The sequence below is a fragment of the Vanessa cardui genome, chromosome 7 (genome assembly GCF_905220365.1).
Source record: "Vanessa cardui chromosome 7, ilVanCard2.1, whole genome shotgun sequence".
NCBI lineage: Eukaryota > Metazoa > Arthropoda > Insecta > Lepidoptera > Nymphalidae > Vanessa > Vanessa cardui.
Window position 1 is genome coordinate 4,365,996 of NC_061129.1, and position 13,417 is coordinate 4,379,412.

At 31.1% G+C, this 13,417-nt stretch overlaps 1 protein-coding gene across 1 annotated transcript in view; it reads left to right on the top strand.

The window, feature by feature from the left end:
- Positions 1 to 392: 392 nt before the first annotated feature.
- The window catches only part of LOC124531350 (protein Wnt-10a), a 43,363-nt gene continuing 30,338 nt past the window's right edge, over positions 393 to 13,417 (top strand). Inside the window, exons 1-2 of the mRNA XM_047105886.1 lie at positions 393 to 1,109; positions 12,258 to 12,505. Coding sequence (XP_046961842.1) covers positions 1,009 to 1,109; positions 12,258 to 12,505 — 349 coding nt within the window. The 5' untranslated portion in view covers positions 393 to 1,008. The remainder of the gene's footprint in view (positions 1,110 to 12,257; positions 12,506 to 13,417) is intronic.

A 13,417-nucleotide genomic window follows, 5' to 3' on the forward strand; every position in this document is an offset into this window, starting at 1 on the left:
GGAAAAAAAAAATGTACTTACTATCAAAAGTAGGTTAACCTACTACGATTTATAGCAGCATTTTAACGGATGCAAGATTTAAGTGTTCTCCTCAATGTACTTAGTGCATGTAGTGATTTATATTTAATATATTTTTGAATAACTATATCTATTCATAATTAAAAGTTTGCCTATTTAATAATTGTACGAAAAAAAAAATCGAATAAATCTATTCGGCAAACACGCCACGAGCGATGCAACAGATACAATCGAATGAATTTCGTAACAAAACAATCTAAAATCTAAAAACCAATAACAACGGGATATCGTTTCCCATGGTCGGGAATAAAACGCGTGGGGCGGCATTTTATATAGGCAGGGATTGCGTCCAACGTGCCACTGTCAAACGAGACCTCTTTGTGAACACACGGCCGCCTAATACTCATCAGTGTAACAGTTTTCTGCCGAAATATCGAGTAATAATTGCGTAAACAAGGATAATGAGAGTAGGTGGAGCCGGTAGGCGTCCGCACGCCCCTCTAACTTTTTTCTCGACGTCTGGGCGGCGCGAAGAACACGCCTCGAGACCCACGCGCTCGAACGCGTCCGCCAACGCTCTATAGACAAGCCGACGGCACCGCGCCGACGGCCTGCTACCGACGTAAACAAACGTTTTAATACGATCATGCGAAAAAGTGGTGAAACGAATCGAATACCTAAACCTCGGCCAGGACGGCGACAGATCGAATCGAGCCATTCGTCTAATTAGCGTCGCTCCTAACGACCGTAATCGGACGAGTTATCGCCGTTTTAATTGACTTTCGATACGGAGTTAACGCTTTTTGCAACTATGGCAAAATTTTGAACGATGCATTCGAACCGGTTTTAAGATATCCGAATGGAATTGAGTGAGCAAATGACATTTTGTGCTTCGATCCGTATCGTGTTTTGAGGCGATATTTTCGCGGGCGATTTTGAGTGATCATCGTAAACGATGAACCCTAAAATAGAAGATGTAGTGCTGCCAACATGAAAAAACTGAAAGTTAATGTCGATGAAAAACACAGAATGCCCAAAACGCATACGACATCCATATATTTTATGCTGTTATTATTTTTCAAAATGGCGAGGTGAGTGAAATATATTTATAAATACACATTCGATACAATAACACATTATGCGTTAAACTACCAGTGTGTACACAGTGATAGCTTAAATTAGGCGATAATATACGCAATATTCGTTCTAAAGGCAAGGTAATTAGGCTTATATCCGCCTACTCGACTTAATCGTACATAGCAATGACAATAAGCTTCAGACAGATAGGGGCGTCGCAATGAATACGTAACTAAAACATCACGACACTAATCATGCAAAACTCGCCTAAGTAGGCAACAGCCGCCTAATGAATAATGATAGTGTAATAATAATGCATGGTAATGAATGCAAATTTAAAAGGTGACAATCATTTGTCGGGCCACCCAATAGCGCGGAGATTTACTGAGTATGTAAATGCGTCTCGATATGCCACTGCACGTGGCCGCATAATCGTCGGCCTGTTTGCTGTGTGATTGATATTCAGTCAACGGATTTACTTCTAGCTGGATGGTCTATGATTTTAGTTTTTTTTTGTATAGAAAAAGAAACAGCGTTTGACAACGTATTACTATTTTTTTACTTTCATATATTTAAGATACAATCATTTATTTCCAAATAGTATTTATTAACGTGATTGTAATGTAAATAGCGATTTGATATTTATATATACCATGCACATACTTGTATATTAAAAATTTAAGATATTTTCTGAACTATTTTAAAATAGCCGAAATATATGAAAATAATAAGATCACACATAGACTTAGTCTCAAATTATTTAGTCAAGCTTATTTAATGATTTCATGTATTCATTTAAACATTTTTTTTTTATATTATGAAATTGAATACGTTTATTCAAATCAATTTTTTTATTAACATTAAAAACTTTTTACTTCACAAACCTCATCACTTCGTCTGCTACTTATTCCAGAACAAGTTTAAAAAAAAAATTGAATATAGGATTTTTTTTTAAATGAATACCATTTAAACAAATGACCATCGTATCCAGATTTTCTTTATCTGTAAATAACTATGAATATTGATTACACATCGGCAAAGGCACGCTAACGAAACGTAAGCGATTGAATTGCTATTGCCTTCAGCGAACAGTTCTCTTGAAATTATCCGTCTAATAAATCTTAAGACTTACTTATTAATAATGTATTTAGTATTCTCATGTCGTCTTAAGTCACACTTCAAAGTATAGCTTTATTCTATAAAAACAGTCTTGATACTTGAACGATCATCTCTAAAGTATAAACCGACCCACAGTGAAATACCATCTTCATTTTTTTATTTTAATTATCATCGCATATTCCAATATTTTTCGAACAAGTTCTATTTAATATTTCGAGTCTTATCTTTATTATATGTTACTATCAGTTGTTGTGAATTTAAAATTGGAATTGTTCGAACCGAATAAGAAAAAAATTGATACAATATTAATTCTAATCATATGGTATTTAGGAGCATAGCTGCACACTCAATGTAATGGTAGAATCACAAATTACAGTATTCGGTATTTAATACGTTTATTTATACAATATACATAAAAAAAAACAAAAACAAGTCGCGACAAGTGATAAATACATTTTTATAATTTGAAATAAGAACAAATCCGCTTACCTACTCTATTTTTAAATAACTCATATTTTTTTAAATAACTATGACGTTCGTTCATGACTATGCACACATTCGTTAAAGCTTAGTAGATATACAATTTATTTCATATCCTGCAATATAATTAATTTCAAACAACAATATAAAGCCTTTTTATTGTTTGTTTATAGTTATAATTAATGTATAAAAAATCCTCATTTCGAACCTATGTACATAAGTTTTTATTCAATTGAATATAACAAAAATGTTTTAATAATCTATATTACCTACACAATGAAATGTGATAATGATATAACTGAAAAACATAATAAAGAAAGTACGCCACACGCCAAAGTTAAAGGGTTTGCCTCGTTATGTAAAATTAAAAAAAATATATGTCATCACTCTTTTTTTATCTATTTGTACAAAAATATTTTCAATTTGAATTTGGAACGTACCTAGCACCATATCAGTCCGAGTCGAGATGGTACAATCCTTCAAAAATTTAAAAATAGAATGATTGTGTTATCAAATTAAGAAACATTATTAACTGAAAAAACATTATTGTACTAACGCCTAGTAATCATACAAATGAACTATATTTGTTGGAAGATAGCCGACCTTGATTCAACACCTTGACTCAACAATAAAACAGATGCATTAAATATAAATATATGTGAGTATGCTTTACATAGGTTAGAATAGTTGTTTGTTATTTATATGTTATTAAAAATATACTGATACACTATCAGTGTGTTAAAACTCTACGTGCAGTGAGCAAGTCTAATATAAGGAGATTCATTCGACCTCTTTGGTTAGTCGTTTTTTTTTTAATTTAAAAGACAAAAATGCAAGAAATATTTTTGAACATAATAGGAATTCAAGTCTGTTAAAAAAATAAATAAACAAATTGGCTGTTATACAGTAATCTGGTTATAACTGGTTATATTATCGTACATATATATTTAATCATAGATCACATAGATTCTTAAAGCAGGTATGTTACAGATTATTGCCTGAGTACTATACTAAGTAAATTAAAAAAATATATATATCAGCCGTATAAAGTATACAGTACATTTTGGTTATATTAGTATTATTCTTGTAAAAATAATTAAAATGACAAATCTATTTTTATCGTTACAAAATGACTTAATAAATAATGAAGTCATTTTTGTAGTCAGAAGATCCGTGACGTAGTGCTCAAGTAAATAATTAATTAATCAACCGATCAAAACGGGCACGTTCATTATTTACAATGTTATTGAATAAATAATCAATTAATTTACAATATAACCGATATTTGTTCGCTATAAACATCTATTAACACACGAGGGCGCGCCCCACCACAAATTTAGTGTGAGTAACACTTATACTTACAAAATCTCTTAGTGTGGGTGATATGACTAAGGTAAAAACGAATACAACAATTCTTTTATTAGTTATTCTGATTGATTCCAGTTGGAGGGGGGGGGGGGGCGTTATTGTGGTGAACAGGCCAATTCTAACTACAAATTTCACTTTATTTACAATCCCGTTTTCCTATTCTATTAAAAACGAGTCAGTTTCAGTACTGTTGAAATTGTATCGGATATATATGTATATGTATAACATGAGATATACGAATTGAACCCATGATCTATTCTGTAAGACGATTAAGAACTTAGTATCTAATTGTCAAGTCACAATTGAAATGATAAAATTGTATCTTGGACAAAAACACTACGTAGGCTTAGAATATATCAAAATTGTATCTTTCTTTACTATATAGGTGTATTAGTAGTAGGGGTTAGTTGTCATATGTAAAGCAAAAAAGTTTTTGAGAGTTTGTTTCATACCAAAAACCACCAAATTCGATACAGCGATTTTATTGTGAAGGAGAGACAGGCAGATTTACTCCCACATTTATGATATGAATTTAGATACATTTCTACGATATATATTTTCAAATGTCTTTGTTCTGTTAATATAATAGTGATTGGTTAATTTTCCCCCATTTTGGCAATCAGACTTGCTATTCAACGGGGAAATGTTGCGGGCATTCCTACCACCATTCCACGCATTCGTGATTCAGATCTATAGCTACTTATAATTATGATTCCTATATACTTATTTAAATCATAAATGTAAATAATTCATATGTAATTAAGATATATTTTTTTAATTTCCGCATATCAAAATTTACAAAAGCGCTTTCTCGTTCGATGGACCAGTGGTTAGAACGCATGCATCTTAACCGACGATTGCGGGTTCAAACCCAGGCAAGCACCGCTGAATATTCAAGTGCTTACAGATTATCTTGTGCTCAGCATTGAAGAAACACATCGCGAGGAAATCTATCTGTCTAATTTCATTGAAATTCTGCCACATGTGTAACCCGTACTGGAACATCGTGGTGGAATATGTTCCAAATCTTCTCCTCAAGTGGAAAGGAGCCCTAACCCAGCACTGGGAAATACAGGCTATTGTTCTTGTTGTTGTTTGATCATTCGCGTAATAGATTGTATCAAGCGTTTTAAATACAAACGTATTGTAATAAAAATAGAATAATGCTTCCATGCCATTTCACCTTATAAGGTTCTCGCTACAAAAACCTTTATCTTGACTAATATATTTAACCATTGATACAGAAAATCTTTTATCTATAACTAATTGCATATATTGGTAACACTTTTAACGGATATACAAATTGTATGTGCCGTAGAGTAGATAATAAACCGAGCAAATACGTATAAAGCAAGAGTACACATTGTTGGTACACGGAATTTCAATCAGACCGTAGACCCCGAGTATCGTAAGAGCGTAACTTCGTATAATATTATTGCACTTTGGTTCTTAAGTGAAGGTTTATAGGGTCGCTTTTCGTAGTGGAGGATTTCGGTGAAGTCTTTATGCATCCTCGGGTTAGAGAAGAGAAAAGTATTTGCAGAATTGTCGGCACGCAGAGAGAAGCAACGCAAGTAGCTGTAATTTGTATTGAAATAACCTTTCTGAATGAGTATCGTAGCATTTCATCAGCCCGACTCCGACATCAGATTTATTATTTTTTTACTGGCGTGGTCTTAAAGCACGAAATTATTGTTTTTATCTCGTCGGTAGGAATTTTCGAAGCAATTATATTAAGCTCAGCTCGGAGTTTTAATTGGATCACCGGGTTTAACGACTTGTCGGAAAAAGCTGTTAGCTGCATCGGTTAATTCCCTTCTGCGTGACAAAGTAGCGCGGAAAAACTAGCTTACCCAACTACACAAAGATATCGCAAATATAAACACGTCAAATCACCATTACTTTTGATATTACGGAAACAATAACATGAAAGCAATATATGTATATGAATCGATACATCCATTAATAGTTGGAAATGTATAACTGCCTGATTGGATTATTGGCTATCTTGTACGGCTACAGCATATGGGATTGCGAGTCCAATTCCCGGTGTATTTTTGATCTTCTCCAATGGATTTCTCGAAATAAATACGAGAGAAGCATATAAAGCTGACAGCAGACCTTTCTCCGATAATAACGAATAATCTGATATAATAGTTGAATATAGTATTATAATAGTGTAATATTTATTATTTACACACACGCACTATCATCAACATGATATTTATTAATATTAAACACAGATAGTTTACACTAATTAATTTTAATTACGTTATAAGCACTCAACATAAACTAACGGTATAATCTTTACATTCTGACGTTTATCGGTAAATATATAAAAAAATATTTGATAAAAACATAAAATAACAACAATGTGATAAATAAAATATCTAGTTTTATTTATGGCACAAAAAAAAATGTTTAAAAATATCACAACGAAATTCTTAAGAAATTAATTTGACGACCTCCGTGGGGTGTGTAAATCGGTTTTCATACTTACGCCTCTCCGAGGTCGCAGGTTCGATTTCCGAGTCGATGTAGATTATCATTACTTTTCGAGGCTGTATTGTGTCTGGGTGTTTGTGGTACCGTCATTACTTCTGATTTTTCAAAACACAAGTGCTTTAGCTATTACATTGGGATCAGAGTAATGTATGTGATGTTGTCCAATATTTATTTAATTTACACTTAAGCAGAAAGCGCTTATAATCTATTCATCGATATTTAATACTTAAAATACCGTCACTTTTTCAAGCACTTAAAGCGAGTCATTAACACAAACTATTTATACAAAAGCACACTCGAACGAGGTGTTAAATTTTAATAAAAATAAATGCATCGCAATGCAAAAATGATACGACAATGATAATAATGACGGCGGGTGCGTATCATTAAGATCATTAAACGTCGGTTATTCGTCTTCCCAACCCTTTAATGAAACCGGCATTCTCTGAGCGTGGGAAGGAGTTAAGATAAGTTACACAGTTATGTAAAGACGGAAAACGCTGTTTGACTTTTGTTACTAACACTTTTAGTGTTCCGTATTCCATATGATATTACCATTGGATACAATTAAATTAGATTTTATTTTTAATTTTCGTACAGAACACAGTGACGGTAAATATTTGAATTTTATAAGTATTAAGTGAATAAAACGAAGAGATATATTACGACAAGTATTAAACTTGGTGTAATTGACTTACTAACAAAAGGTAACAAGTTTGATTACCAATAATAACAAATAAGGTATGTGTCTAAGACCTTTTTTTTTAAATATACGTTTTTATATAAACACGTAGATAGTTGACTATAGATATATGAAATTAACTTCATAACAAAGTAATTAGCTGCTTATATTTATTAGTTTCATTTTAAATTTACAATTAAATTATCATTAATTTCATAATTCATTCATTAAATAAGTACTCAACTAGGTACATCCTACATTCAGAAATAATACTTAATTTGAATCTGTAGTACAATGATTCGATATTGCTTATAAGACCTTACGTAAATAAAGAGTTTTTTTAATTTTTAAATAGAATTCTTAATTTAAAAATTAAATATTTACTTTGACTCTACGACATATAAATATGACAGTAAATAATAACACGTCCACGGAACCCTCATAGCACTCAAAAGTTCGTCTTGACCACTTTAAAATAAAATTAACTGATAACAGATGGTACATGTTCTTAGAAGTTAAATAGACGTACGCACCTCAAAATAACTTAAATACAGAATTGTAACTTATAAAGCCTTTTTAAGCGGAACTAAGAACAAAAGCAAATCTTGAACTATCTTCATACGACAATCAAACTCTGTAAACGTTGTGTAAATTGAAGCTTTCATCACAAATGACGACCTCCATGGTCGAGTGGTGTGTAGACCGGTTTTCATGGGTACGCCACTCTGAGGTCCCGGGTTCGATTCCCGGCCGAGTCGATGTAGATTACCATTAGTTTTCTATGTTGTCTTGGCTCTGGGTGTTTGTAGTACCGTCGTTACTTCTGATTTTCATAACACAAGTGCTTCAGCTACTTATATTGGGATCAGAGTAATGTATGTGATGTACATATTTAAATTAAAAAAAAATGAGAAAGTACTATCGTTGTGAACTGCTCCATTGACATAAAGATATTGCTGGCATTCAAATAACGTCTAATACGACTAACTATAAATGAAACTTTACTTCGCGACTAGCCCATATAGTGTTAGTAATACAATATTTACTTTATAATCTAGTATTAGTACAATTATAAGATTTAATAACTAAACAATTACATCTAATATATTTTTAAAATTGAAATCTTAAATAAATCAAGTTTAAAAATACATTCGTAGGTTAGATGTACATTAAAGAATCATTTTCTTTTTTAATGGTTTAGACCTTCCTCTACCAGATTCGCACCACGGGTTGATTTGGCAGATTTTCATCCGACATATGCAGTTATTATAATTATGTTTTTTTCATCGCAACAAATGAAGCAAAAAAATAGTATTACTTGTCCGGTTTTGAAATTAGAAATAAAATTCGTAGATTTTCATATATGATATATAAAACGTAATTACCGGTAAATAATTAAAATATGTTTCTTGAATAATTTTCATATGTTAGTTTGTGAGCGTTTTTTTTCTAAATTACATACATGTAAGTAATTAGCATTTTAAAATAAATTATTTTTTTGCTCTATTTCTTATGAAAATTGTTTATGAAATTAATGTTATATTTTAAATAGCAATAATTAATGTATATTAATATTATAATTCAAGTTAAAAAAAAATCTTAAGGCATTTAGTGGCTGGGTAAGCCAAATTATTAAAAAACAAGTTGTAACTTAAAATCAAATTGAAATATTTATAAAATATTTAACAGATAACTTCACCTTATTCTAGAGACATTTTGCTCTATAATATCAGATTTAAAAATAGAGTTCTCATAAAAGTATGCGGACTGACAAATAGGTTATCTAACAATAACTCATCACAACTACCCTTAGGTGTATGTAACATTATTAATAATAATAATTTCATCATTCATATTAGTACTGTATCACTAGCATTGAGAACGAAGCTGTATGAATAATACCTGTAGATACACTGGCTTACTCACCTTTCAAACCGGAACAGAACACTATGTACGAATCATTGCTGTTTGTAAATAGAATATGGCATATGATGAGCACTGTACTGTACCGTATTGCTATTAACTTTGAACAAGTAATAGATTACAAGGATATATCACGTGACGAATTAAGTATTAATAGGAACAGAAGATGGAATAACATATTTTTTATACTTATTAATAACTAATAACTGAGACTTATAACGGTCACTGGCTTATTTGAAAGATATCTAACTTCTCTTGCAATTGAATATGAACGCAATGATGTATAAAAAACCAACACTAATTATATAATTAATTTTTATATACATAGTATTTACAACTAATGTCACTTTTTTTTGGTATCGAACTTATGTAAAAGAATCACATAGATAATAATGTAATTTATATCGGATAACCATCGGTAACCAAAATATTTACTTTTTATAAACATATCAAGCCACAATCTAAGAAAAAATAAGAAATTAAGTTGGTTAAAAGGTAACGAAATATTATATCATTTTTTCCAAGATTAACGAGGTTTTACTATATTTAAAGATTTCAAACATACATTACAATATATATTAATACTTATACATCTGCTTAAATGTCGATTTATTTCACTTATTTAAATGAATATTTATTGCAAATCGCGATACACAAACGTTGATTGTAAAGGAAATTTTTAATTGATAAATATTTATATGGCTTAGAAATGTACTAAACGAAAAAAAATTGAGTAACATTGATCATTTTCTCAATCAATTAAATAGTTTTATTTTTTTTAGGACAACCAACAGTAGATACAATATCACATGAAAAATAAATAACATTTCAAAATTATCAAAATAACTTTTTAACTATTTAAAGGTAGTCTCAACTTGCATATTATTGAAAATATAAATTAAACATTATTTAAACTAAAATTATATAAAAGAAAATAAAAACATTATATATACATTAAAATATACAATTATAATTGAGCACAAATGAAATTCTTAACTTTTTGATTGAATAGAGGGATTGAATAGAAGTATCATGACATATGTCTAAATCATTTACTTTTATATTCATCGTGATAAATAACAACGATAGTCTCTATGTAATGGAATTCCTACCTACCTTTGGAAAACATTCTAAAATCTGGTATAAAAGAAATGGCTTATACTACGAGAATAAATGTGATGTTTAAATAACAACAATAATAATTAACATAATGTAGCAAGTATTTGTTAACTCCTAATTTAGTTCATAAGGATATAACTTCTTAATGAAAGTGAAAACTTTTACTATCTCTTCTTAAAATCGCTTTGACGTAATTTTCGACTGTAGTTACATTTATTCTCGAGTGAAAAAACGTAAAGTGTCGAATCACGTAGAAGGATGTCATCAGATCAACGTTTATACGCCTTCAAAGCGTGAACGTGACAAAAAGTGTCACGATTTGTTAATATATAGGGCATCTGTTATCTCTTATATAAAATACTGTTTGTGGGTTAACGCTAATCTCGAAAACTTAAATCATAAACTTATATTTTTTATGTGACCATTTCAAAACACCATGGGAATATAACTCATTAATATATGTTATATTCATAAATATATTAATATTAATAACACTAGTTGACGCCGTCTGGTTCTCTCGCGTTGAAGGTGTTTTTCGTCATGTTTCATAAAATAGTTCTTTATTTCAAATTTAATCCAAATCGGTACAGTATTTGGACCGTGTACATTCATAGATATACAAGTAGATATACATTTATAATACTAATACTAGATGTGCCCGCGACATCGTGAGTGTTTGAATATTACAAAAAGTGATTGTTGTAGCCTAAGTTACTACTTATTACATCAGCTATCTGCCATTAAACGTCCCGTTAAAATAGGTCCACTTGTTCCAGAGATTAGCCGGAATGAACAGATAGACAAAAATTGTAGCAAATGTTAGTTTGGTATATGTACCTTGTATACATACATATGCATTATGAGGCATTATGAGGTTTTGATATTACAAACAGAAACTCCAATATTATTATATGTATGGATAAATAACTAACTAGTAAACCATAAAACCGAGCCATTGTAATAAATTTATATCACTGTATAGTTTAGATTCTTTAATAATTTTCATAGTTGTCTGTTCCTTTATTTAGTAAGGCAAATAAACAGAATTCCCAAATCTAGCTCGAACAATACTAATTTTAATAAACATGAACTATTTCGATAATATTTACGGAGAATTCCCTCCGAATTTCGAACAAGCTCTGCCATACGAAAATATTAATTAAAATCCCCTAAATAATTCCACAGTGAAATATTTTAAAAATATTTGTTCGAAGTCGGGAGCGAATACAAATTATTTCATTATTAAAGTATTTTAGGCTCGTGTGATAGCATCTGTTCGAAATAAATTAATTACAACGACATTAATAAGCATCCAATTAACGGTTATTTCCGTAAATATAAATTAATGAAATTAACAAGATATTACGTAAGATAAATAACCTTCTGATTAATTATGTAAACATATGATAAAAGTTACAATATCATAATAATATGTCAATTTGTTTCATATTAATTTCATACTTGAACCTGACTTAATTTTTTATCAAGAAATGCTGGATATATTAAATTGATAAATAAATAACAATATATTGAACTTTATACGTCTTTACGTAGTTAAGAAAATATCTTGTTATAAAATGGTTTTACTGTTATATATATTTCTATCGTATGAGAGCAGATATTTTTATATACGTTTTATTCCATTTCTATAGAGTTTTGATACTATAGAATTAGTCAGTATCTTAAACGTAGTAGATTTAAGTGTTTTGATACACAGAGCCAAAACTTTTGAGTACAGAAGGAAGAAAATTGGTACATGGATTTATTTTGTAACGCAACCATCTGATAAGAAAATATATTTGGAAACTTTTAAGGGGAGATGAAAGGAATAACTTGATATTAATTGTACCCGCTCGAAGTGGGGTCGAGCAGTTAGTTTGATATATTAATTCTTTAATTATATTAGATGTAAAATACATTGAACTTAAATATGAAATATTTATATTCTTATTAATATTCTTTGCAGTTCCAGAGATAGCATTCTCGCTCACCAGCTCAAGCTGAGTTCAAGCCTCACGTGCCGTCTGATTGGCGGCTTAACCAGAGAACAGAGAACCGTGTGCCACGGGTCTCCTGACACAGCGGCTATTGCTTTCGAAGGTCTACAAATGGCGGTCAAGGAATGCCAGCACCAATTCCGATGGCACAGATGGAACTGCTCTAGTCTGTTAACAAAAAGTTCCAATCCCCATGCCAGTGGCATTATGAAAAGAGGTGAGTACATAAAAACAATTTAAAAAGTAAAGTAACAGCTTGTATTTGCTGCACTGGTGCACTAAGGCTTCCTGTCCTTTTGAAGAGCATACTTCAAGGCTACGAGGCTGATCCAAATTTGATTGGTAGATAAATATTTGGCAGATTTTCATCCGACACGTACAAGGTTCCTCACAAGTTTTTTCTTGACCTTGACGAAAACTTACTTTATAAAGATTATATCGTTTTATTTTACGCTAAAAATATTTATGTTCTTAAAATCATTCAATTTAATTATTTAACTTAATCGGTACTATGTTATTTATAAAATATTAAACTTAAACGAAGTGTGGAATATTTTAAAAATTAATTTTGCAAACACGACAAGAGTTTCAAGTGACATTAACCAAAATGTTGCTGCAGTTCGAAGCAACCTCCCACAAAGCTGATTGTTTAATTATCTCGCGTAATAAAACCTTCAAAACGCCAATAAAATCACTTATTTATATAACTTTGTCGCAAATGGCTCGCGAGTGACTGTACGATTCATTGAGAAGACGTAGGTGGCAACAATCAACATATTACCAGACCAGTCCCAAAGTTGAGATGAAAATTTTATTAAAATAAATGCAACTAAACATTCAAACCAATCGCGATCGGCTATTACAATCCGAATTTATTACGACGAAAAATTATACACGCATATTAAGACCCACCGGACGAAGGGACCGACCGCATTATGTTCTTGCGGTATTTACTGATCGCTGTAAGTCTTTATGTCTATATCTCTGAGTGTGAAAAGGCTTTGTCGATCTTATTTTTTCCACAATCATCGCACACGTTGACGTGGAAATTTACGAGCATGGAGGATGGGAGATAACAAATAATAAGACAGGCCTTGGTGGCCAGGTGTGGCCGCTCCCGCGCCCCGCG